We start from the raw sequence: 27731 nt of genomic DNA, 5'->3' as shown, positions 1-27731 counted from the left end.
TTTTTTTTTTTAATTTTTGAAATCAGGGCGCCTGGGTGACTCCGTCAGTCGAGCGCCTGACTTCGGCTCAGGTCATGATCTCACAGTTTGTGGGTTTGAGCCCCACGTCAGGCTCTGTGCTGACAGCTCGGAGCCTGGAGCCTGCTTCAGATTCTGTGTCTCCCTCTCTCTCTGCCCCTCCCCTGCTGGTGCTCTGTCTCTTTCTCCCTCTGTCAAAAATAAACATTAAATTTTTTTTTTTAATTTTTGAAATCATAACCTTTTTCTAGTGTTTTCAGGACACGTTAGCCATAGGGCCACAGCCCCTTTCGCATGAAGGTTAAAGTGGAGATCCCTAGAGACCGTTTTGTACAGCTTGTCAGGTCAGGTGACATCTGTCGATCCCAGCAGCGCCTGGCACAGGCAGTTTGTTACCCACGCCTTAGAACTCTCCCCGCCTGCATCCTGCCGCCACCTGGACAAAGGTCTGAATTACAGTGGCCCCTCTGGAAAGGTGGCCTTAAGGGTGAGGCGAGCTCAACCCCTAAAGTCCCACGGAGCAGAGTCTGTCCCCCAGCAGATGATGAGGGAACATTGACTGCCATCCCATAAATACCTCAATTCCTTCTTGTATCGAAAGCATTTCTCCCAACACCCACACTCACTGCCGCATTATTCGCAGTAGCCGGAAGTCAGAGGCAACGCAGTGACCATCCACAGATGAGTGGATAAATAAAATGCGGTATGTGCCTAGAATGGAACGTTGTTCAGCCTTCCAAAAACAAGGAAATCTGGTCACCCGTGACAACGCGGACGAACCTGGAGATAATGCTGAGTGAAATAAGCCAGTCACAAAAAGACAAATGCTGCATGCTTCCACCTTTGGCAGGTGCCCAGAGTCGTCAAACTTTTAGAGACAGAAAGTAAGATGGTGGTCGCCGGAGGCAAGGGGAAGGGGAGAGGGGAGTTCTTCAGTGGCTATAGACTCCAGTTGTGCGAGATGAAAAGTTACAGAGACGTACTACGCAACACTGTGAATATAGTTAACGCCGCTGACCCGTGTGCTGAAAAATGGGTAAGAGGGAAAAGGTTACGTTAGGTAATTTTTAGCACCATCAAAACTTTGGAAAAGAGGGTCTCCATGTGGAAAGTCCCCGGAGGGCAGGATAAGGTAAAGCCATCACGAAGACACATGCCTGAGAACAGTGGGTGTTGCCTTTGGAGGTAGGGACATCAATTTGCTTGGTAGCCAACTGAGCCAACTGGATCATGACTAGCTACCTGCCGATCTGTCTCCCATGTGAATGGGCTGAATTGTGATCATTGTTTTGTCATGGCTGTGACCTGAGACCTGCCACGTTCCCCAGAGCGGTTTAATCAACTGACATAGTTTTCTTTTATCAGAGGGTTTTTTTTTTTTCATGTTTATTTAATTTTAAGAGAGAGAGAGAGAGGGAGGGAGAGCACGAGCAGGGTTGGGGTGCAGAGAGAGAGGGGGACACAATCCAAAGCAAGCTCCAGGCTCTGAGCTGTCAGTACAGAGCCTGACGTGGGACTCTGACTCGTGAACTGGGAGATCGTGACCTGAGCTGAAGTCAGACGCTTCACCAACGGAGCCACCCAGGCGCCCTGAGTTTTTTGTTTGGGTTGTTTTTAAACGTAATTTCGGGACATACAAGCACATTCTGAATTTATTGCAGAAACTTAACTAATTTGTTCATTATTTGTCACCACGATGCTTACATAGTTTGAGGAAGGTTTGTGACCTGGTATGGGCCCCCAGCGGAGACCAGCGCCTCCTTGTTTGTTCTGGGAAGGGTACCGATGCCTTTTGTGGTGTTAAACATCATGAAGAAACGTGACGCGTTTCCTTTCCTGTCTCCTCCCAGCAATGCAGCAAGAAGGCCTCCGCCTCTCTCCTGTGGCTGCTGAAGTCGTCCAGCATCATCGCGGACCGGCCCTGGCCGCGGGTCTCCCTCACGGTCCTCACCACCGCCATCATCCTGACCATGGCCGTGTTCAACATGGTGAGTCAGGGCTCCCACCAGGCAGGGCCTTCTTTGCCTCCGATGCCTGACTCGGTGGGACTTTCAGACCTTGACCGGGGCTCCGTGCTGACACCAGTTACTGCCTATTAAATTCAACATCCGTCCACCCTCAGCATCACTAAGGCCAAGGGTGCTTTCTGCAGGAGCCACCGGGGAGAGGGTGGTACCTTCCAGCAGCTTCCCACGGCCCTGCTAGCTACAGAAAGGACACTGACTGTCAGTGGGGTAATCACCGAGGGATGACAGAACCATCTAGATACAGAGAGTGCAGTGGGAGAGGTATCCTGCTCTGGAGTCTAACAAGCCTGATCGCAACACTGGTCCCCCACTTGTCCGGCTGTGCGATTTTAGAGGGTTTCCATGCAACTTTCACAGGCTCCATTTCCACTTCTCGAAAATGAGTTCTGACACTGCCCCGCCGGGGCAAATGAGCTGGTGTTCCTCCTGATGTGGGGCTGGGGATGAGCAGCCGAGAAAGAATTCTTGAGACATTTTTGGTGCAAAGGGGTGCTTTCATTATAACATGGGGACAGGCCCTGTGGGCAGGGAGAGCTGCACTTGTGTTTGGTTTGTGAAGAGTGACTGATTAAATACTCTTTAGTTAGTGGGGCTGGGGAGAGCGTAAGTCTCTGTGGAATTTGGAAACAAGGCTTCCGGGACCTTGAGGGGCTAGCTGCTATTATAAGGTAAGGTTATTTACTACTGCCTAGTGAAACATTAGTCCTGAGACCCTCCAGATGTCTATCAGTGGGCCATACATTTGGAAGGTAATTGCTAACGTGTATCTTGGCAGAGGAGGGGGGGTTAGGGTGATCAGAGTGAAGGTACCCTCACCAGAGCAGAGCTATTGTGGTAAAACATTGAGGGAAGTCCTTGCGGGAGCTGTGGGAGGGTTCCAATCTGTATGCCCCAGGAATCCTACCTGGAAACTCAAGTGACAGCAAAGTCCCACCCTTGTCTCTTTTTCTCCCGTCACTATCACGCTTAGGACAGAACCGGGTGCTTTGTACATATTTAACCAGTGGTCGCTGTCACTGTATCGATGGTACCATGACTCGTATATCCCTTAAGACAGACACGTAGGTAATCCACACCGATGGCGATGCATCCTTCTTATTCTGACATCGTCACCAGCAACCATGAGGCGTTAAGATACCTCGTATTTGGGCTATTTTACTAGCTGTTGGAACTACAGGGCATACGTACAGTCCTCACCTTCCAGAAAGCAGAAAATCAGGCTGAGGAAGCACACCGGATATATTAAATAATAAAGACATAGTTTTGGGGGCTTAGCATCCCTTTGGCATAAAAATATTTGTTGGGCATAACCACGTGCCTGGCGTGTTACTAAATGCTGGGAGCCTAAAAACTGTGACCCGCCTTCGGGAGCTCACGGTGCCGTCCCCGAGACCGACGGCTGGCTAAGCCCATGTGAATTGGAGACTCCGCCAGCGAGGCGTGTGGAGAGGTGTCAAGGAGGGAGGTCAAGGCCGGCTGGACCGAACCCTGGCGGATGGGCAGGTGGGCTCACCAGAAGGGAAGGAACGGTGAGCAGGAAGGAAGACGCTGGGCATCTGGGACATTTACGTGACGCGGTAGTGAAGGGGCTGAGGCTGAAGGGGACCTTGGGCACTTCCTTGACATCAGTTCTGCCATCACGCTGCAGAACAGGCCACTGGCTCCTTCTGACGCACGCGGGGTTCAGGGGAAGCTGATGCCAGCGGGAGGCCAGCCGGGGGCCTCTTCATCTGCTTCCCTCTGCCTAGAAGTCCGTCTTAAGGCGTCCTGGAAAGGGGGCGCCAGGGAGAAGCCACAGCTGGCCCTCCACCCTCCCGCTTCCTGATGGGCGTGCGGATTCTGGGGCGTCCTCCCACGTCGCCCGCTGGAGGACAGGCACGCTGGCTCACCCCGCCTCACCGGACCACATGCCCCAGGTCCCTCCAGGAGCTCCCCTGAGAGAGGGCGTGCGGCCAGGCCCTAATGGCAGCCTCCCCAGGCACAGACCGGTGCAGTAGGCCACCGTGACCACTCCTTCCTCCGGCCGCCCGCTCGGCCACAGAGGTCAGCTCAGAAAGGAGGCTGCTCCGAGTTGCCTCTTGCAGGCAGTTAAAAGTCGTGGTGCCTGTGGGCAGGGACTCCGCAGTGATCCCACACGGCCAGCTGGCTTCCCTGAGCCCCGCTGGCCGTTGGTCTGGCGTCCCTGTGTGGAGTTGCCTTGATGTGTCTGGTTGACCGTGGGGACTCCACCGTCCCGAGCCGCCTCCCTCTTCTCCGTCACATTAGCCACCGACCCTGAGCTCATCTCCCCTCCTCCTGCATTCACAGCCTCCAAGGCCCATCTGCTGCAGAGACTGTGAGACCCCCTTTGGGGTGGGGTGGGGACCTCACCTTCTAGGTCTCAGGCACACCTCAGCCATGACATCATTTATTCCAACACGGACTTAATCAAGGCTGAGTGGGGATCGGCTGGAAAACGGGGCTGTGTCTGGACGGGTAATTCCCTCAAGAGCCGTCCTGCTCTAGAAGGAACTTAGGCACAAGGAGAGACTGGCATCAGTCAGCCTGGGTCCCTTGCTGACGACCCAAAGGAATTTGTACTGTGGCCCCAGAGCTGTCATCGGAGCGGGAACAGCCACAGGGTAGGGACCGTGACATGAGGTACAGAAGACTGAGACAAGAGGGGCTTTTCTGGGAGAGGCGTTCTGCAAATGTGTGCCCAGCCATTAGAATACCTGACCTTCCTGCCCGAGTCTGTCCGACGTACTTTGGATAGTGTAAGGGCGTGACAGTGTTCCTAGGGGAGGAAGAAGGACAGAGAGGCCCAGGGCAGTGGTGAGAGCGTGTACAAATGAGTGCGTTTCCTAAGATGGGTTCCTCATGCTCGGCTTTGTAACGTGCATTTTTGCAAGAGCCCTGTCGCTCGAAGGTCCAGCTCTCCAGAGGGGCACACCAACAAGTTCCCAGAAGATTCTGGTAAATGCAAGCTGCAGGGGCCAGCTGGGTCAGGGGTGGACGCCACCGTGAAGGGATAGGGCGCAGAACACATTTGAAGGACAACAGGTGCACTGGGTAGGGTTCTGAGATGCACGCACAGACGGTGGTGTTCAGCTCTCTTAACGGAAAGCCCTATGATTCAGCCTCATCATCTGTCCAGAGCACTTTCGCTCCAGAGCTGGGCACGGGCAGCATGCATAAAACACACTCCGGAGCATCCTGCATTGGCCAACAGCACCACGTACAAGGTACAGAATGAGACGTTTAAACGACGTCCACACATTTGACGGTGAGACCTTCCCCTCCACCCAGCACGTGTTTCAGGAAGGCATCTTCTGTGTCAGGACTGGCCCTTCAGTAGTTACTAAGCGTAAGAATGAATGAAGGGGGAAGCATGCAGTCCGTTAAAAAAGAAACCATTTCTTTTGGGGAAGTCCAGTTGGGCCTCATAAAACCAGGATTTATCACCTAACTTAAATTTTTTTTGAATGTTTATTTTTGAGAGAGAGAGAGAGAGAGAGAGAATGAGCAGTGGAGGAGCAAAGAGAGAGGGAGACACAGAACCCGAAGCAGGTTCCAGGCTCTGAGCTGTTGGCACAGAGCCTGACACGGGGCTCGAACTCACGGACCGTGAGATCATGACCTGAGCTGAAGTCAGATGCTCAACCGACTGAGCCACCCAGGCGCCCCTCACCTAATTTTTTCAAGGCAGAACCTCCCTGGGAAACATCTGATTGCATTTCATAGAGAATATTTAATGTGACTGACAGGCAGTTCGGTCACTGTCATAAGTGTTTGAGGAGCTGAATGTGTTAGGTTTCATTGTTTTTTTGGTTTTGGTGTTTTTTTGTTTTTTTGGGGTTTTTTTGGCAATAACTGGGCTTCCTTTGGAGAAGAAACACACCCTCAGCACCAGGAATACCTCTCCCAGGGCTGTTTTCCCTTCTCACCAAGAAAGGAATCTGTTTTCAGCTGCTGCCGACAGGTCTGTGGAACACACGTGAGCAGTGTGACGGATGACCCTGAAGAAAGACACAAAATAAGGCTTCTCCGCACGAGCTGAGCCGCCTCCTACAGCAGCAGAGGCTGTGGGCAGGGAATAAGCCGGATTGCCTTTCTCCGTCCATCATTTCCATTGATATCTGCTGCCGCGAAACGAGTGGTCTTTTTCCTGCCGATGCTCCCCTCGTATTTATTTCAAAGAAACATCATAAGACAGTATGAAAGCCAGCGTTAGGTAGAGAAAGGAAATCGTTTTCCCTGGCAGTAAAGCTTGCTTATGATTTTTCTTTTTTTTTTTTTTTTTTCAATTTTTTTTCAACGTTTTTATTTATTTTTGGGACAGAGAGAGACAGAGCATGAACGGGGGAGGGGCAGAGAGAGAGGGAGACACAGAATCAGAAACAGGCTCCAGGCTCTGAGCCATCAGCCCAGAGCCTGACGCGGGGCTCGAACTCCCGGACCGCGAGATCGTGACCTGGCTGAAGTCGGACGCTTAACCGACTGCGCCACCCAGGTGCCCCTGCTTATGATTTTTAAAAAAAATTTTAATGTTCATTTATTTTTGAGAGAAAGTATGTGAGCAGGGGAGGGGCAGAGAGAGAGGGAGTCACAGAATCTGAAACGGGCTCCAGGCTCCGAGCGGTCAGCACAGAGCCCGACGCGGGGCTCGAACTCACGGACCGTGAGATCGTGACCTGAGCCGAAGTCGGACGCTCAACCGACCGAGCCACCCAGGCGCCCCGAAAATTTCATTTTCTGTCCGAAAACGTTCCCTCTGAAAGCCATAGTCTCGCCCGGGTCCTGTCGCAAAGCAGGGCTTTTTCAAATACAGGGACCGGAGCACACAAGGAGCTGTGTGCTCCGTTACTTTCCAGCTCGCTGTTGAGAATCGTGTATGAGACGCTCACACAGGAAGCTGTCATTGTTTCCCTGGCCTTTTGCCCACGTCCTCCAGTGACCGCTCCCATCGCCGTATGGTCTCTCGTGGGAAACTTCCCAGAGAATGTTATGAATCGTGAGGCTTTCGTGAAACGTGAGGACAGGGAGTGAGCGTGGTGAACTGTTGGGCCACTCAGACCTCTCGTTGGGACCAAATGACCGGCGAGGATGGCATCAGGCATAAAACGCGATTTGAAATGTGATGTTCACAATTTGATATCATCTGACAAACACAATTCTGAAACGTTTCGAACTGCCCGGGAAACGTGACGTTCGGAACTACAGCTGAAAATATGAAGCGTTCGTTAGCATTTTATCAGGATATCATTTCCCCAGTTATGACAGAAGTCGTAGAACGTGAAAATGAGTCCAGAGAGGAGCTCCCCAAATAATTATGGTGCCGGGAGTTCATTCTGAAGAGACAGTTGTGGCAGCTTAGCCTGGAAGGGAGAGGGACGAGGGGTTAGTAACTCCAGGGAATTTGACTGGCTGTGATTTAGGGTTGACCTGAGTTTCCTTTTTTTTTTTTTTTTAATGTTCATTTATTTTTGAGAGAGAGTATGTGAGCAGGGGAGGGGCAGAGAGAGAGGGAGTCACAGAATCTGAAACAGGCTCCAGGCTCTGAGCTGTCAGCCCAGAGCCCGACGCGGGGCTCGAACTCACTGACCGTGACCTCATGACCTGAGCTGAAGTCGGACGCTTAACCCACTGAGCCACCCAGGCGCCCCTGAGTTTCCATTTTAAAGGGACTGAAGGGACGCCTGAGTGGCTCAGTCGGTGGAGCATCTGAGTCTTGGTTTCAGTTCAGGTCATGATCTTGACGTCATGAGATTGAGCCCCACGTCAGGCTCTAAGCTCAGCATGGAGCCCACTGGAGGTTCTCTTTCTCTCCCTCTGCCTCTCTCTCCCACTTGTGTGCTCTCTCTCTCTCTCAAAAATAAAAATAAATAAAATTAAAAAAAAATAATTTAAAGTGACCAAGAAGGCGTAAATCAATGCCAAATTGCAGTGTGAGGTCACGGACCCAAACAAGGGGCTTCTTGATTTCAGGGGTAGTTAGTAAATACTAGAAAAAGGGAGCAGAGGGGGTTAAGGAAGCGGGGTTGGGGATAGTGACTGAAGTTCTCTCTTGTTTTTTTGAGTTCAAATCATCCTAGTTATTGGATAGCCTCCTCACAAGACAGAGTTTTCACAGGATATATTCTACTCTTGGTGCAGCAAGAATTTACTTTTTCTCTACATGGTGATGCAATCCAGAAGTTTTTGTTAATATTTAACAGGCACTTAAGACTAATAACCTACCAAACTAAACAGTCTCCTTTTATTTGTCATTTTTTGATTCTTTAATATTTAAATCGGCTATATTTGGGGTCTGTCAAAATGACATGGGTAAAACTTTGGAGCCCAACACTTGCCAAGTAATTGCATAATTTGTTTTTTCCTGATACAATATTTTTTCCCAAAGAATTAGCACATTTGTAAGTAAGTCAACCAGGGGGTGCAGCATTTTTAATACATCCTTTAGCGGCACATAAAGAAATCAACATTTCTTTGATATTTAAATCAGCATTTTGCTACGTGTTCTCACGTGATACAATGGGAAGAAACACTGTGTCTAGTATCATTCTTGGCATCCTAGAGGAACGTTCCTCAGAATAAGCTAAGTAAAGGCCTTATGTGCTGAAGTCAGTCCGTTTTGGTGTTTGACAGCTGCCATCAAAGCAAATAAATAGATAGGAGCAAACAAAAGCAATTATACGGGGCGCCTGGGGGTTTAGTCGGTTAAGCGTCTGACTTCTGCTCAAGTAGTTTGTAAGTTCGAGCCCCGCATGGGGCTCTGTGCTGACAGCTCGGAGCCCGGAGCCTGCTTCAGATTCTGTGTCTCCCTCTCTCTCTGCCCCTCCCCCACTCATGCTCTGTCTCTCTGTGTGTCTCAAAAGTAAACATTGAAAGAAAAAATTTTAAAACATGGCAAACAAAAGCAACTATAGAAGCTATGCAGGAGGGTTTTACTTTTATTTTTTTGTAATTTTTATTTAAACTCAAGTTGGCAAACATACAGTGTAGTCTTGGCTTTAGGAGTAGAATTTAGTGATTCGTCACTTGGATATGACACCCAGTGCTCATCACTCACAACAAGTGCCCTCCTTAATGCCCGTCACCCATCTAGCCCATCCCCCCCACCCACCGCCCCTCCAGCAACCCTCAGTTTGTTCTCTGTATTTAAGTATGTCTTACAGTTTGCCTCCCTCTCTCTATGTCTTATTTCATTTTTCTTTCCCTTCCTCTGTGTTCGTCTGTTGTGTTTCTTAAGTTCCACGCGTAAGTGAAATCATGCATTTGTCTTTCTCTGACTTATTTCACTTAGCCTAATACCTTCTGGTTCCATCCACGTTGTTGCAAATGGCAAAATTTCTTTCTGATCGCTGAGTGATATTTCAGTGTGTGTGTGTGTGTGTGTGTGTGTGTGTGTGTGTGTGTGTGCCTTTTCTTTATCCGCCCATCAGCCAATGGACATTTAGCCCTTGAATACGTATCGCTAGCCCCATGCAGAACACACAGTCCAGGTTTTGGATGAGATGCCTTTCTTTCAGGGAAGGGTACCTGGCCGGAGTGATCCTCTGGTTCGCCTTCAACTGCCCACTTCCCTGGCCCTCAGCCATGGCACAGAAAAGTGGCTGGTCTGTGGCCACCTCGGTAGTGTGTGCTTCAGGGGCGCCCGGGTGGCTCAGTCAGTTAAGCATCCGACTTCTGCTCAGGTCATGATCTCGTGGTGTGTGAGTTTGAGCCCCACGTTGGGCTCTTTGCTGTTGGCACGGAGCCTGTTTCAGATTCTGTGTCTCCCTCTCTCTCTGCCCCTCCCCTACTCACACTTTCTCTGTCTCTCCCTGTCTCAAAAATAAATAAACATTAAAAAGTAACGTTAAAAAATAACGTGCTGCAGCTTCTCCGGGAAAGAGACAGAGAGAAAAAGAAAAACAGAAACGCAGAGAAAGAGAAACAGAGAAAAACCGGGGGAAAAAATGAGAGAACGAGAGAGACAGAGACTGAATTTCTTCTGTCTCGCCAACTGGTTGACACTTTCCTTCTGGGTGCTGATACAGGGGACCATGGCTGAAGAGCTAGTTTTCTCAGGATTACTTATTTTTTCCAGAGTGAGGACCCCTTTCCAGCAGTCCTTACTCAGAGCGTTCACCCTCTCAGCATTCTACGCCTCGTGATCCTGAACTGCCAAGCGCTCACAGATAATATATACAAATGCTGATGCCAAAGAGTGCATTTTGCCCACACAATTAATTTCTTAAAGTCAAAAACTCCATTGACCCACTTCATGTTCGAAGCAAGATGGTGAAGACACTGAAAAAAAAAAAACCCTGAAGGTTCTGCTTTCTCGGTAGAGAGTTGAGTGTCTGTGTGTGAGGTGATGTCACCCTCAGATGTGATTCCGACCAAGCCCTCTGCCCTGTGCTTTGTACATTTCTAATTTAACATCGAACAGAAGTGTTTCTGTTTTCGTTAATATCGTCTTATAGTTCTGGAATCCACGACAAGTGTGGAGCGCAACAATAAATAGTTATTTACTTATTTCATAGAAATTCTCAAAGCTTCAAACAGGAGAAGATGGAGCTATTCGCATGTGAAAGACGGACGCCAGACTGCCCACGTAATCCTGCTTATGGTGCAAAAGGAACACAGTCATTAATAATGCAGCACACCCCCCCCCGCCCCCCGCTATCCCTTTAATCTCTGGTGCACTAATTCACTGAAAAAACATTTTCTTTGCAGTTTTTCCTGAGCGACCCAGAGGAAGCCATTCCTCCGACTGCCAACACATCAAACACAAGTCTTTCTGCCTTAAACAATCAGGCAGTGATTCTGCGTGCACAGAATTTGTTTTTCCTCCCGGTAAGAGCATTTCACTCATTATTACTGCTCTTGTTGTCTTGCTCTAAGCTGTGAGCCCATTTAACGCGATGGCCTCCACTTTCTGATCGGCTGTGGATTTCACTTCTCCTCCTTGGTGTCGATACTTGACTTCAGTCCCGACCAGCCAAAATCTGCCAGCCAGGCCGACCGACACCGATTAGACACACTTGCGGTGCAAACTTGCAGTGTCCTTTTGGTGCTCTCGCAGATGTCTCTGCTTTTATTCTCTTAGTGCTACATTCGATAGCACGGATCCCAGCGTTTGACGTTGCGTTGTATGTCACTGAAGTTGTGGGTTCATTGCTGATGGGTTTTGCCAGCAGTCCCGGTGGAATAGTGTTGGCTTCCTTGCTGATGATGGGGACTGCCTCTCGTATTTCTGCCTCTCCCTTGGCTGTAGACGCTGCCCACTGGTTATATCCTCAAATAATCCTTGCCGACTGACTCATGTTAACCATCCTCCAGAGAAGGGCCGAGATTCAAATTTCAAAACCGGCCAATATGTCGGTCTTTTCGGTGGAAAGGGTTAAGTCAGTTATTTACTATTTAGTAACTTCGTTTCATAAATCATTAATGCAAAAGAAGTTTTGAGAGTCTCCTCTCTTGCGTAATCATCTAAAGGAGATTATTCCCACCTGGTTTCTGTCCCATAGAGTCACATTTCGAGAGTGCTAAAGGAACTATTTTGGAGACTGAGATTGGTGATTTAGTGTGTATACTTTAAAGATTCTTGGCCAGTTTTTTAGACTCCATTAGCTGTGGTAATAAAGCAGATTCCTTTCCTCATTCTTCTTTTGCTGATTTGTTCCCTTGATATTTGGCTTGGATCCTTTTTCCCATTTCCTGTCTTCAGTGCCTGGGAAGCTTCCAGCTCTCTGTACAGAATTGGGGTGTCTGGTGGTGTTTTTGAGAGGGTTTCTGAGGCAAGCTGACCAAGGTCCCTAATAATGTCCCCATGGGCATGGGAAGAAAGCCTGCCATAAATCTGTCCCTCGTCCAAGGGGCCCTGGTTCTCATTTTAAGCATTATCATAAGCTCCCGTGAGTGCTAGACAACATCTCTTCTGTTTTAGTTACATGAAAAGTGAGAGACAGGAGGCATGGCAAGGGTTTGTTGGCTGTGATCTCGCTGTGGGCAATTTGAAGCCGCCTTCTGTAGAGAAAGATTTACGTGAACTGCGGTCTGGCCCTCCCTCCTTGAAAGAACAGCACTGGCATGCACAGAGGTACCAGGCCACTGGCAGAGGGACAGAGCGTCCCAAGCAGCATTCACAGGGCACTTCAGCCATTTGCAATGAACGTCCATTTGCATAAAAACAAAGGATAGCTGGCAAAGCTTTTTTTTTTTTTTTTTAAATCCTCTCCACCCGGTATTTGTGGATGCAACAACCCACTGTTTGTCACTAAAAGCAGTAAGGTCATCATTCGGAGTCTCATTAGATAAGTCGGTATGACTTATTTTCAAAAGAAGCATAAACCGTTAGAAACCCAAAATGGGGGGAAGTAATATTTACTCAGCCTTATAAGATTCGAAAAAATTTAAAAAAAAATGAAAAAATACGCAATAGACTCTTTAAAATGTAGGTAGAATTTTGTCAACAAGCCACTGTTGTTCCAGTAATAAGTCATCAGAAAGAGAGATTATGATGCGCTCTGCCAAGGATCCCCCATGTGCTCAGACACTGCACAGAAAGTGCAGTGTTAGAGTTCTTAAGAGTCCCAGAAGGGCCTGAGAACATCCTGGCTTCCCCCTTCATAGACGGAAGGGAACATCGGAGAGCCATGCGCAACTTCCACGTGATTCCTCTCAAACCCCATCGTCCATGATATCTGAGCTCGATGAGGCAGTGGGCAAGACTGCCCACATTCATGTCCACATTCACGACTGTCCACATTCACGGCTTCTTGTTACATCAAGAAGATGTAACACTTCTTGACCGTAATCTGTAATAGTCATCAGCTCAGGTCACGATCTCACAGTTCGTGGGGTCGAGTCCCACGTCGGGCTCTGTGTTGACAGCTCAGAGCCTGGAGCCTGCTTCAGATTCTGTGTCTCCCTGCTCATGCTCTGTCTCTCTCTGTCTCAAAAATAAAATAAGCATTAAAAAAATTTAATAAAAAAAAAAGAAATTAATCTTACAGGCATCAACACTAAGCAACAAAGGTGTTCATCAAAGTGTTTATGTAACTCCAAGAACAAAGAAAGTAAACAACCTACGAGTTAGAATAAACTTAATGGTTTAAATAAATTCTGCTATTCTGGGGTGCCTGGATGGCTCAGTAGGTTGAGCTTTCCAACTTCGGCTCGGGTCATGATCTCGTGGCTTGTGAGTTCGAGCCTCATGTCAGGATCTGTGCTGATGGCTCAGAGCCTGGAGCCACTTCAGATTCTGTGTCTTTCTCTCTCTCTCTCTCTCTCTCTCTCTCTCTCTCTCGGCCCCTCCCCTGCTCACACTCTGTCTCTCTCTGTCTCTCAAAAAAATAAACATTAAATAAATAAATAAATAAATAAATAAACAAATAAATAAATAAATTCTGCTATTTAGTTACATCCAGCCATGACAAAGATATCGTAGCAAAATATTTAATGACATAGAAATATATATTCACAATAAATTATTAATTGAAAAGTGTCACTTAAAAACATCCCAGATGTTCCCCAATTTTCTAAAATGTCAGTATCAGTATTGAGTAGTATTAAAATATCAGGAATAAGTAGCACACCCCCCACAAAAACAGGATGGAAAAATATACCCAAAATAATTAATAGTGGCTCAAGTTCGTGGTTGGAGATTATAGGAGACCCTTAGTTTTATACGAGTCCTTTGTATATTCCCTAAGTTTTAACACCAGATGTGTTATTCCTGTAGTAGGGGGGAAAAAAGTCATTTTAAAATATCCAACAAAATCTACCACAAAGGATTTTTGCCATGGAGGCAGTTCATACTATATCTGTATTTATATCATTATATCTGAAAAGCTTCCCTGTGAGTTTGCTGTTACTGGAATTCTCATTTTCCGTGTGAGGAAACTGAGGCCAAAGAGACCTAAGTGAATTATCCAAGATAATAGCCGCTGTTCCCTTGGCGCAAAAATGCAAATTGAAAAAAAAATGCAAATTGATTTCATCAGTTAGCTATATCAAACATGCTAATAACCATATTAACTAATTTTAACTCTGTTCACCTAATCTTAATGGATATTAACAAATGATATTTAGTAATTAAAGTAATAGTAATGATTTTCAATATGAATAAATAATATACACATTAATAACATATCAACTACATTGAAACTATGCGGAAATCAGGTCAGTAGTAATTACATCCTAATGGAAGTCCGTTCGGGAGCCTGCCGCCAGGAGTCTTGCCCAGTCGGTGGGTGTTCTCCCTGGCAGCTTCCTTCTGTGGTGGAGACAGCCGATCTCCAGAACCCCTGGCCTGGCCCTCTCAGGTTATCCCCCTCGTTCACACGCCCCCCTGCCGCTGTCTGCAGGCTGCCAGCCTACCTTTAATTAACTCCCAGACCACACTGTGCGTGACCTCCAGGCGGTCTAGAAAGTAAATAGTAAATGACTAAATGCCGCCTGCCATTGACGTACGTTTTTCAGTAGATACTCCTGAAATAGGAGAACTTTTTAAAAGCCTAAGCACGGATTTTAAAATGTGAAACTTGGGGCCCCTGGGTGGCTCAGTCCATTGAGCGTCCGACTTGGCTCAGGTCATGAGCTCACAGTTCGTGGGTTCGAGCCCCGCGTCGGGCTCTGTGCCGACGGCTCGGAGCCTGGATCCTGCTTCGGATTCTGTGTTTCCCTCTCTCCGGCCCTCTCCCCGGTTGGCACCCCCCCCCCTTCTCTCTCTGTTTCGAAAATAAATAAAACATAAAATTAAATTAAAATAAAATAAAATAAAATAAAATAAGTGAATCCGTAGGCTGTATTTGTATCAGTGTTGGCACTTACTTCAAAGGAGGGGTGCTACAGAAATCCTGTGTGACCCTGTGTCCCCCCACCAGGTGCACGTGCACACACTGATACTCACAGGGACACATTTGTTGACGACGTTCATCCTGAGGTCTCCCGCATCATTTCACTAGCCGCGTCGTGTCTGGAACTGAGAGCTTCCCCCACAGCCGGCCCCCAAGGCAATGTCATGGCCTTCGAGGAGCGGTTCTAGACTACTCTCCACTACTGACTGAAAGACCACTGGGTTGTAAACCAGGGCCTCTCAGACTTTGTGGGGAAGGCCCCTGCTTTCACTTGTTTAGTTTTTTTTAAACTGCCAACCCATCGTGGAGGGTAACTTTCAAAATGAACAGTGAAATAGCAGGAACATGAACTAAACGCAAGGAGACATGAGACACAGAAGCCCGTTATCTCGTCGGATTCGGTGGGATGAGGCTCCCCGTGAAGCCCCTGTACACGGTCCCCGAGCAGGCCTCCCTGGGGAATTTGCTGAGCTGCCTGCTCTGGGTTCTGTGTCTGTCCCCAGGCCTGAGGCGCCTCCTGGCCCTGAGCCCTCACGCCTGCCCTCTGAGCTGGGGACTTAGTCACCAGGCTAAGGGAATGGTGGCAAAACTCCATGTAACTCAGGGCTGGTTTAGGAGCACACGCCTCTCTCCTACCTCCTGTTTTGGGGGAAACTGAGCCAGGTCTCCCTGCCTCGATTCTGTGTTTCCACTCGGCCAGCCCAAACAGTCCTATCAGGACTTTTCTTTCTTTCCTCTGTTCCTCCCCCCATTCTCTGCTGCGGGGAGAGTGGGGTCAGCCTAGTGGGGAACGGCCCCTCGGGGAGGTAATCTGGCCATAGAAATTCTGCTTACAGCGCTCCATGTCCCATAAAATGCTGCCACCTGTAAGGCCGCCTTGCTCAGGAAAGCTTCACCTCCTAAAGGGTGACCCAGTGGCTGTGTGATCCAGGGCGGTGGCTGGTCTTCCTTGGGAGGCTGAAATGCCAGGTCTGAGTCCTCGTGAGTACGGATCTGTATTAGCCCTTGTGTGGCCGCCTCGCTCCCAAACCTCCCTCTCGCAGAGAAGGAAGTGCTTTGTGTGACCAGGGCGGCTGGCTTCTCGACCTCTCTTCCCCAAGAGCAGGATGGATGAGCTAATATCGCTGGCCTTCCGTGGCTTATTCCATATAATGGAAATGACAGACCGGGCTAGTTTTTAAAGACAAGGTCTGTCAAACATCGGTCGGATCTGTGCTTCATTATACCATGAAACTTTACTGAGTGCTGCTTCTGCTCCAGAAATGCCGGTAGCAGCCAACCCTGGTTCCTGAAGACACGGCAGTGTCACAGGTAGAGGCCCCACGGGCCTGGCGACCGTGTCCACTTACCACATCCCTCCTGGCTGGCAGGGCTCTGGGCCGCAAGCTTGGCTTGTTCTTTTCAGTGACTTAAAAGGAGGACATTAGGGGCACCTGGGCGGCTCAGTCGGTTAGGTGTCTGACTCTTGGTTTCGGCTCTGGTCGCGATCTCACGGTTCGTGGGATCGAGCCCACATCGGGCTCTGCGCTGACAGTGTGGAGCCTGCTTGGGATTCTCTCTCTCCCTCTCTCTGTCTCTCGCCCGCTTCTGCTCTCTCTCTCTCTCAAAATAAATAAACATCCAAAAAAAAAAAAAAAACCAGAGGGCATTCCTGCCCTCATTTTATGGATGGAGACATGCTCCACAACCAGGTTGGGTCACTGGTGACCCCGCTAATGAGTGAGCAAAGCAAGATCGGCTGGGGCTGTCACATCTCGATGATGTCCCGTGGGGCAAATGGTGAGGGAGCACCACGGTAGGGCACACGTGTCACTGTTTCCTGGGGACGACAGGGGATGCAACGTGCTGGCTTTTTTCCACACGCCTAGCTCTTCCCATTCCCTCGTGTTCCCTGCCCACTTCCAGGGACTCTGTGACTCACCCCGGCCAAAGTTTTTAGTTTGTCAAATCCTCTCTGCTTTGGACCTGCAGTTTCTCCTTTAATAAAATGCCGAGGCTTTCTTAAGCTTTTAACAGAACTCCCGGTAATGATTTATATCTTCATAAATTAAGAATTGAAAGGCCAAAAGAGATTCTAGGTACTATAGCTTTTAAAATCGGTGTCTGTGTACAGAGTCACTTGTTTTCATCTTTGAGAAGCAAATGACATTTGTGAGTCATGACCTGCCTTCAGTGTAGATCGTTAAGAATTATTTCTATTGGCAATATGCACGATTGTTCTCATTGGGCATGCTTCACTGGGTCAGCAAGCCACGGAATGAGTAATTCTTTTCTAAAGCACACATTTTCGGGTGTGTACCCCGGGGTCAGAAAACAGAAAAGGGCATCTGTTTTTCACAGCCAGTTCGGAAGTTGCGCGCGTGAGTTTGGGGGTTGGTGGTGACCCCCAGTGTGAATTCCTATTCCAGCATTTCGCAGAAGAGATCCTAAACGTTCATCTGATATATTTCCCTGTTCCAGTACTTTATCTACAGCTGCATTCTGGGACTGATTTCCTGCTCGGTTTTCCTGCGGGTGAATTACGAGTTGAAAATGCTGATCATGATGGCGGCGTTGGTAGGCTACAACACCATCCTTCTCCACACTCACGCCCACGTCCTGGACGACTACAGCCAGGTCTTATTTGAGAGGTAACCTGCGCCCTCTTCCTTCTCCGCGGTGGTTTCACGGGACGTTGATGACGTGAGTGTGTGTTGAGCACAGACTAGCGGTATCCTTGCCATTGATAATCATTGTGTGGGCTTTTCTTTGAAATTGTGGTGCAGAAAATTGATGTGTGTCTTCACTATAGATGATATAGAATATCTATCATCATGTACCCTTAGGAGGTTTAGGGAGGTGATTACTGCCCAATCTGTACTGTATTGATAACAATAACCTAGGGTTTCTCTTCCTCAGCATTATAAAACTTCGGAGCGAGTAAGTTTCTGTTGTGTCAGGCGGTGGGAGGACTGCCCTCGGCGTTATAGGGTATGTCGCGGCATCCCTGGCCCCTACCCGCCAGATGCCACTCACAGCCACCCGCCCCGAGTCATGACCACAAAAAATGTCTCCGGACGTTGCCAAACGTGCCCTGCGGGGCAGAGTTGACCCCAGTTCAAAACAGAGGAATCCACATACACCAGAAAAGTAAGTGGATACATTCACAAGTTATAGACTTCAACATCTTACAGGAGATTTCCTAAAATACCCTGGTGTGGAAGGAGGTACTGGCAGCTGGCGATTCTCTGTTCTATGAAGAGATTGATTTGCAGGAAGAGGTAGACCTGTGATATAAGCCGGTCCCGGATACGATCAGACGATATGATGTGAAAGCATCGGGTCCCGAGTTCAGAAATACTGAAAATGGTCCTCAAGCTCCTCTTTGGGTTTATGAAAGGTCTCCTACCATCAAATTACTTCCATAAGCTTAGAATACCTGTTCCCTGCTTGAAAAAAAAAATGGAATCATTATGATGCTCTCCATCACACATCTTGATAGCAAAACCTTTTACATCAAGTGTTGGGTTTATTTCTGGACCCGCCAGGCTTCCGGTTTTTTTCTGTAGGCATGTTGCATAATCCTCCGTAAAATATCTATATATTTCTTGTAATATAAAATAAATGCCTTATATATTTTCCTAGATGTGTGGCTCCAGAAAGATGGCTTGTGTTGACCGCATATGGCCACTTACTCCTCCATCAGAGGTTCAGTGTCAAGGACAGTGGGCCCCCCGCTGCGTGCACGTTTCTTGCCAGTAAGAACTTTCAGAAACACAGTGGCAGTGCATTCTCTTCACGTAATTTAATTTCCATCGTCTTCCACACCATGAAGCTTTAATAATCTGTAATCAAGCTGAAGAGTAGTCGAGTTGCAAAAATGCATAATGGTATTAGGGAAGGTTTATGATTCCTTAGCAAGGAGGAGAATGAAATCAGAAGTTAATTTTCCAATAAGTTCTCAGAGTCGCCAAGCAAACATGCTTAAATATTTCTCTGCCACATCCAGGGAGCCTGCCTCAAATCCCTATGTAAATGTGGCGTTACCGATTTCTATGCGCAGCAGACAATGTCACTGAATTTCCCTTTATTAAGTTTGAGGCTCCTGAACATGCGACACATCTGAAGACAAAGAAGCAATTAGATCAGTGGCTTTCTGATGGAGAGAGAATTACTCCTGGGGACCTGAGACAGACACACGATCTCGGGTCAGAACCGAGCAGCACTAGAGGAGTTACTTGGTTGAAGAAAAGTTTTTACTTCCCGAGCCCTTTCATTTCATTCAAGATCTTTTGTGTGTATTCTCCTGGTCGTGTCTTCATACGAACCTTACAATCAGAGAGGGCTGCCCTGAGAAGCCTCCAGAACCTGCCTCCACTCCGAAGGAAGACAGCGTCCTGCCAGGAGGAGGGATGCACCTGCCTCCCCGTCCTCCTCCTGCCCATACAGTTCTGGCCTGTCCAGACCCGCGTCCTGCACGAGCTGCCCCAGCATCCCCCAAGCATTCCTCCACCAAAAGGTGACTGTTCCTGGCAGGATAGCAGAATACCTTGAAATCAACAGATTTTCTCAATATCGGTTTAAAACTAATCCCAAATGAGGGGCCCCCAGGTGCCTCGGTCAGTTAAGCATCTGATTCCTGAGATCGAGCCCCCCGTCAGGCTCTCTCTCTTCCTCAAAAATAAATAAACATTAAAAACTTTTTTAAACATATTAAAACAAACAAACGAGAGACTCCTAAGACCAGGACTCTCTCCATTTCCCTCCTGATTTCTTCAGCCTCAGTGTGTGTTGGAGAGAACCCTAAACCCCTCCCGGAGCCAAAACCCACCAATGCCTATGTGTTCTTTGTTCGAGAGAATTCAAGAGGTTTCCCCATCAAACACCTGACCCAGGTTTCCTCATCCTTCGCCTCGATGGTGTAGACGCTGGTACACCTCCTTTCTGTTAAGACACTGGGATCCTCAGAAAAACAAAAGCCCCCTGATCTGGGGCGGGACCTGGAGATGGAACATCCCTAAATCCCAAAGCCAGTGGCTCCCTTCAAGGAGGGAGCTGGTTCCCAGGAGTGCCACACCGCACTCCCAGTCCTGACGGAGCTCATCCGTGCCACTGAAGATGTGCTTGGCCCCGTCCCTTTTCTGACTTGTTTCTGGTCTTTGCATCCTTGGTCTCCCTTTTCACTCTTGGTTTCCTGGTCCTTGCCCTGGTCTTCTTTCTGGAATGTGTGCTCTGCTGTGATAGTCAGTGCCCTTGGGGCCCACCTTGGCCCCTGGACTGGACCCCTTGTCAACACCGAGCACTCCTAGCAGACCTACCCCAGACTTGTGGCTTTCACCGTGGGTGTTCCTGCAGACCGAGCGGCCCTGTCACCCTGCAAAGCTGGGGAATGTCTCCCCTAGAGGAAGCAGATGGGGCTCTGTCATCTGCTGTCCTCTTTTCCTTAAGGCAGGTAACAGACTCTCTAGAATCGAGGAAGGAGCAGGTCTGAACCGAGTACCACTCTGATAACCACAGTGCCTGTAACTGTGCCTGCCCTCTAGTAAGTAGGTGCTAAAAAATATCTGTTAGATAAATGAATAACAGCAGGTAGACTCCTTAATAACCAGAAAGGCCCAAATACTGGCTGTAATGAAAAGGCTCACCTCACCTGCTTCCCTGAAGACAGAGGCTCATGGAAGATGTGTCTTTTCAGGAACAGGATCGGTTTTTGTTTGTACTCTTACGTTTCAAGGGCAAGTTTGGAGAGGGCATCTCTGTTTATAAGGCAGTGTTAGGCCACTTTCTGAATACACATTTGGACTGTATTGTCGTCCTATATGTGAGTTCACCGTGACCCATGCTTCGGGGGCCTTTTCGGAACCAAATTTGACATTGATAATGGACAAGCCAAAAGGATGTTACAAGCCAACAGGGACGTTTTTACAACAGGGTTAGCGAAGAAAACAGGAGAAGTATGCACCAGAAAAACTCCAGCTCAACGAATAATTCAGAAAGTGACATCAAAGATATTCCGACAGATTCGCAAGTGTGGAAAGCCTACTCTAAAGGAGAAGAAATTAGACTACTTTGAGTGTGCCACTGAAAGTTCATTAAACAGAGGCCAGCGATGCCCCAATACTTACCATTACCTGCTCTTATGTGATTCTGGGAAGTCACGTCATGGTGGAAGAAACCCGGGAGTTTCTGGTATCCAGAAGGTCCAGGAGAAGCCGTTTCCTAATTCTCTGGCATTTACAACATCCCCGTTTTTCCGTGAGTACAGGATGTTTTGCTGAACCAGTCAGTGGCCATTCCGGTTCCTACCCGTGACGCTGTCTCCCAGAGCCCTCGGCCGGCACCACGGAGGACACCAAGTGCTCTTGGCAGTGACGGTGATGCTGATGAGCGTTGATGTTGCTGCAAGATGTTCTTGTTGCGAAGACACTTTCCCTTCCCTTGTCAAGGTCTTGCCACAGAGTCCGCAAGACACTGTCAGATTTTTCCTGGGAGTTTTTTTCTTGCAGAACTGAGAAGTCTCAAGGGATGAGTGTTATCGTTTCCTATGGACCCGGCTGTTATGCTAATCCACCTGAATATAGGAGACGTGCGTTTAATTCTGAAAATGCGGGGGTGGGGAGCTTGAACAGGACGGTGCGTGGTGGGGTGGATAACAAGGAACCATCTCTGTTTGGGAGCTTAGCCGAATACGACAAATCCTTTGTGGACAGCGTATACGTAAGGCGTGTAAGTAAGCAGCGATGCCCAGTGTCCAGCCTCGTCCGCAAGCTCTGGATTGTTGTTGGTAGAAATGTCTGCATAATTTTAACTTCCTTAAAGTCCTGCGTCAAGCGTGGTGATGGAGATGCTCAGACACATGTCACCGGGAGCTATGCGTTGAGCACCTTCAGTGTGACGTTGTTCCGCTTTCTCTGTTTTTCCTGTGTCTCATTCAAGACACAGAATTCGAGATGACGCGACAGATTTTGACAGTGTCCCAACTTGGGATCAGCCGAGGGCGAGCTCACTGCAGCATTAATCACGATCAGCAGAAAGGCGGGACGGCACCGCACGTCCACCCTGCGGTCGAGGGTCTGGGGGTGTCCCCAAGCACCTGAAATTCCTCTCAGGTCTCCTCTTTTAAATTAAAAATGTATTCCAGATTTACATTCTAACCCATCACGTATCCAAGGTAATGTTGAAAAGTTTTGAAATTACTTTCGAAGTTAACATCTCAGTTTCTCGTCCCCTGCCCAGTTTCCCCTCTCTGTATCTCCAGAAAGTAAGAAACACACGTTTCTGTGTGGCTGGAACCGCCCCCCCCCCGCCCCCCGCAGTGGGTTGGGGGGGTCAGAGAAGCTGGTGGTGGGTCCTCCGAGCTGCCCGACGTAAAAGCAAGTCGTCTGAGGGCTACTCAATTCCACCGAACTTTCTCTTCCTTCTTCTAGAAAAAGCAACCACCAGGGAGCTACTGTGTTATTTAATCTAGAAAAGAAAATGCCCTGGGAGGTGGATCCACCTGCAGGAGAGAGAGTACTTGATTTTTAGGCTGTTCTGTTTGATTTTGGAGTGGGGGGCGGGGAGGAGATTTCCCGGAGCCTGTGCCCAGACACTGTGCAGAATGCATCTTAATCATCACTCCGTCAGCCTCTGATGCTAAGGCCGCGCACAGCCCTGCGTCTCACTGCACTGATCGGCCAGTCGCCTCCCGCCTACAGTCACCTTTACGGAGCGAAACCACGACCACATTCGTCAAGTGCATTATCACATCCATAGCAGAGGGCCAGCGCCGCTCTCAGCCCCGCCTTTGTCCTCTCTCCTGACCCGCAGCTGTCCCCTGGGCTCCTTTCCCGGCGAGAGAGCTTGTGCCTTAGTGTGGTAGGCTCTTCCAGCCCCAGAATGTCTTGCTTGGCATTTATGAATAATACAATGAGAAAAACTTAAAAAAAAAAAAAAAAAGGCCGGGGTGCCTGGGTGGCTCAGCCAGTTGAGCGACCGCCTCTTGATTTCGACTCAGGTCACGATCTCTCGGTCCCTGCGATGGAGTCCTGCGTTGGGCTCCGTGCCGACAGCGTGGAGCCTGCTTGGGATTCTCGCTCTTCCTCTCTGTCTCTGCCCCTCCCCTCCTTGCACGTTGTCTCTGTCAAAATAAATAAATAACCTTAAAAAAAGATGCTCTGAGAAAGCACAGGCTCGGGGCCCTCTGTCCTTGGGTGACATCGGGCCACCCGCCCTGGAGGACTGCTGCGGGTTCCAGGGGATCCGTGTGCAGCCAGGAGAGGAAAGAGTGTCTAGAAAGGAGGCCCCTGGGGTTTCAAACCAGCACGATTACGTGTCCCCTCACTCAGGTGTTTTTAAAACACACTTCTATTGAACACCCGCTGTATGCCGGGCCTCACTGCTGGAGCCTGAGCTCACGGAGACGAAGAAAGTACAGCTTCTGCCGTCAAGAAGATCACAAAGTCTCTCTGAGAAGATCGTGTCTCACGGGAAGGCTCGCGGGAGACTTGTCTGTCGGGGTTGAGTTCATGCCGCACGCCTAGAGAGGGAGAGAGCGTGTCGGCCGGCTTGTGTTAGGGCCCAGCGTTGACTCACGTCGGGAAGGCGTTGAAGAACTATGGGGATTCCCAAGCGCAGGAGACAGGTGACTCCAGCATCACGGCAGAACGTGTCTCTCGCCTTGGCCCCTCCCCCAACCTCTGCAACAGTGATTTGGCGTCTGTGCGGGGACAAAGAGCCCTTGCGGGAGCTGAGGGATTCAGCAGCATATGCCAAAGGGTCCGAGAGCCATCTCGTGCCCCCACGTGTCAGATGACAGGCGTACGGACCCCAGGCGTTCACGCCGCCGTGGCCGTGAACCAGCTCAAACCCCTCTGGGACGTGGTCCGGGAGCCTCTGGAGAACACTCGGCCAGTCACCCACAGATGACGGAGCCTTTGTGCGAGTCCGGCTTCCAGAGCAGAAGTCCCAGCACGCTTCTGGGAAAACCTTGCAAGTCTGAATGCACTGAAGTAGCTAAGAGGACCGGCCTGACTCTACTCCCCGCCTCCCCCAGGGTGGCACAGCCGAGGCCCATGCGAGCAAGCCCCCACTGCTGCCGCCGTGCCAGATGCTGCCAGGGAGGCTCCCTCCTGGCCCCGTGCACGGTGCTGAGTCCTGAGCTGCGTGACAGGGACGGTGAGCGGCCGGGCGGGGGACAGACAGGGACTCTCGACGGGCCCGACGGAGATGCAGATCCCACTAGCTGCATTGAGGCATCCGTCGGGAAGCCCGCCGGGGGGACACTGGGAACACCTCGCCTGTGGACCCCCCGCAGCGGGCCCATGGGCTCCCCACTGGGCTCCACGCGCCGCCCTCGCACCCCGACCCCGCAGCCGGCTCCCCGCCCGCGCTCCCAGTGGTGGAGGAGACTGCCAACTTGGGCAGAAAGCCGGTGCGGATCTGAGGACCAGGGAGAGACAGACGACAGACTCGAACTTGAGCAAGGTTTGTCAGAGCAAACCGAAGGAGGCCGTCAGTACTCTGCCCGGTGCACGGCCAGGCGGAGAGATGGCTCGCAGCTTGAGAACTGGGCCACGGGAGGAGGCAAGGATCGTGCAGCAGCTGTGACCACAGCCAGTCTCAGGAAGCCCCAAGTTGTTTCTGTCCGAGGGGCCGTTCATAAGGGCTCCAGGAGGGGACTGCCCTTTCGGGTGTGAAGAGAGCCGTGTACAACTTCAAGGAACAGAAAACCTCGAAGAAGAAAGGAGCAGAGGAAGTAGCGAACAGCCAGAGAACCCTTGGTGAGGGGGCATGAGTAAGTCCTTGCCAACCAACATTACTCTCGGTGCAGATGGACTGAATCATCCACCCAAAAGGCAAGCCTGGCTGCAGGAGTAAAAAAACCTCAGCACCAGGGGCGCCTGGGTGGCCCCGTGGGTTAAACGACCGACCCGTGGTTTCGGCTCAGGTCGCGATCTGACCGTTCGTGAGATCGAGCCCCACATCAGACTTTGCGCTGACAGCATGAAGCCTACTCGGGATTCTTTCTCCCTCTCTGTCTGCCTCCTCTCCCCTGCTTGTGGGTATGTGCACTCTCTCCCTCCCTCTCTAAATAAATAAATAAATAAATAAATAAATATTTTTAAAACACTTTTTTTTGTGTTTTTTTTTTTGTTTTTTTTAAAGAAACAAGAGGTGTTGGTGAGGATGTGGAAAAAGGGCAACCCTCAGGCACTGTTGGTGGGAATGCAAACTGGTGCAGCCGCTCTGGAACTACCTGGAAGTTTAAAATAGAACTACCCTATAATCCTGGGTTCCTTTAAGCACTTTTCTTCTTAAGATAATAGAGGCCCGTTTCCGCTAGGGAAACATAAAGATTTTAAATGGGAGATCATGGTTAAGTCTCCGTGCCTGGACTGCTCTCTCTCCTGAGATTGAAGAATGTCCTTTGTACCTCACCTGAACCGTTGGCCTTTAGGTTAGAGCTGGTCCACCAGGCAATTCCTCATCCAATTTTTTAGGGTTCTTTGTTCTTTTGTCCTCCGAAAACTTGAGGGCCAGAATGATCGCTCCATTAACAGCCTCAGGGTGAGGGCCAGCTGTAAATTAGTGTGTGGCCCCAGGCTCGTTTGGGCATCTGAGTCTCCAGGGTCCAGTTTTTAGGTGTGAAAGGAACCACATCCTGTCACATTTTTGCTAGAACTGTCCCTGAGTTAGAAACTTTCTCAGTTCTGTCAGCGCTGTGACCCCTACCTCATCACTCTGGGATAGCCCAGCGGGACAAGGGCAAGTCCGAAGTGGATTGCAACCTTAATACTTAAAGAACAGAGAGAGAGAAGGAGGCCTCCCACCCAGCCAGCTGCCATTTTTACATAAATGACCAACACGATGGTTGTAGGTGGAATTGCGTCCCTCAAAGAAGACATGGTGAAGTCCTAACCTCGGCCACCTCACAACATGACCTTACTTGGAGTAGGGTTGTTGCAGATTATTTCGTTGAATGAAGTCCTACTGGAGTGGGATGGGCCCTAATCCAGCATGGCTGGTGTCCTTATAAGAAGATGGCCATCTTGATGGCTCAGTCGGTTAAGCATCTGACTCTGGCTCATGTCGTGATCTTGTGGTTTGTGGGTTTGAGCCCCGCGTCGGGCTCCATGCTGACGGCTCGGAGCCTGGATCCTGCTTCGGATTCTGTGTCTCCCCCTCTCTCTGCCCCTTCCCAACTCATGCTCTGTCTCTATCTCAAAAATGAACATTAAAAAAAATCTTTTTTTTAATATGACCGTGTGAAGACACAGACTCATTGAGAGAACGTCATTTGTTGGTGGAGGCAGACGTTGAAATGATGCGGTGGTGAGCCAAGGAACACCAGGGATTGGCGAGCACCAGAACGAGGCGAGGAAGGACGTCCCTATGGGCTTCAGAGGGAGCACTGTCCTGCCAACACCTTGACTGCAGACAGACATCTGGCTTCCAGAACTGTGAAATGATCAACTTCCATAGTTTTGAGCCACCCAGCTTACAGTACCTTGTTTTTAGAAGCTCTAGGAACCTGATGGAACGTGATGATCAACACAATGGACTGGACTAGCTCCTGGGATTCCATTCTACCTATTCTGGATGCTCCCTCCATGCTACACACTCCCCTTCCTCCCAGCCTCTCCCACATGCACACAAAGAGCAAGGTAACCCAAGAATGCATCTGTGGATGGACAGATTTCTCATTCAAGCTGCAGGAGCCATATGGCACTCACCCATGCATGGTCCACACGGGAGACAAGGGCTCCTGTAGGAATCAGCCATTCTTTTTGGCTGGATGAATAAAAGACGTTTTTGAGGAGCCTAAATGAAATCCATGAAAGCACCGTGCAATCCTTCTTAGGTGGCAGAGAGGGTCAGGAGGGAGAAAGGCATTCGTGTGCCCACAGGTCTGTTCTACATGCTGATGCGTCTTGCTACTTCTGAGGCCCATTCAGTCCCATCCAGCAACCACTTGTCTCGTCTCCCCTTGTCCTTCTCCCTCGAGGCCCCCACCCCTCCCATCGCTCTTCCCCACTAAGGCTCCAGATCTGGGAGACGGTGGAGCAGAGCATTTCTACCCCCTAAACCAATGTTCACATGCATTCACGTGAGGAGTCCCAGGTAGGATCGCTTGCCTGTATTTTCTGTGTGATTAACTGGAAACCCAGCCAGGCCCCAGACTGCATACAGAGGGCCCTACCTCCCCGTTTCCATCCCTGAGAGGGACCTGAGCTGGCTCTGCATGGTTGGGACATCTGGTCTCTTAGCCGGGCATGCAAGGGGGGACCTGAGTTCCGATTGGCCGCATGGATGAACTTGCAGCAAGGTCCTGACCCGGGAGTTAACGTTTGACTCTTTGTTTGGGAGTTCCGGGGGTGGGGTGAAGTCCTAACCTCCTCTACCTCACAACATGACCTTACGTGAAACAGGGTTGGGGCAGGAGTCCTCAGACCCCTAGAATTATAAAAGAATGGAAGGTTTGCGAAGCAACACGAACATTTAAAACCCGCCTGCACATCCGAGAACGCTCGCTGCGTTGTACTGCTTTTGCTAACTGGCAAAATGGTGTCACTAGAGTCAATATAGAAAAATAAGGGTTTAATATTCATTGCAGCCGACGTTGTTGATAAACATCTGCTGTCCTCAGCCACTGCAGCTGCGCTTTTAGACACAGCTGTCACAGGCCTGTGAAGGAGCAACTTCATTTCTTAGGATCCGTTCTGGGGAAACAGGGATGTGGCACCTTCCTGTTTACTGGAGAAACCGGCGACAGCCTTACGCCTCACAGCTGACGAGCTCACCTGCCTGCAGCCCAGCCGGTTCAGCAAGGAGGAACGAGCCCCTCATGCAAGCCCAGCCTTTCTGGAGAGTTCTCTGAGGTCCTGAGCCCTTCGAC

General features: G+C 49.6%; 1 protein-coding gene across 3 annotated transcripts in view; it reads left to right on the top strand.

The window, feature by feature from the left end:
- Positions 1-27731, top strand: part of ADCY2 (adenylate cyclase 2) — a 414481-nt gene that overhangs the window by 346583 nt on the left and 40167 nt on the right. For all 3 annotated transcript variants that reach the window (XM_043601271.1, XM_043601263.1, XM_043601281.1), the window contains 3 exons: positions 1869-2006; positions 10749-10868; positions 17336-17505. In XM_043601271.1, the coding sequence (XP_043457206.1) occupies positions 1869-2006; positions 10749-10868; positions 17336-17505 (428 nt within the window). The remainder of the gene's footprint in view (positions 1-1868; positions 2007-10748; positions 10869-17335; positions 17506-27731) is intronic.

This window comes from Prionailurus bengalensis, chromosome A1, assembly GCF_016509475.1.
Source record: "Prionailurus bengalensis isolate Pbe53 chromosome A1, Fcat_Pben_1.1_paternal_pri, whole genome shotgun sequence".
NCBI classification, from domain to species: Eukaryota; Metazoa; Chordata; class Mammalia; order Carnivora; family Felidae; genus Prionailurus; species Prionailurus bengalensis.
This window is presented reverse-complemented; position numbering and strand designations above follow the sequence as displayed.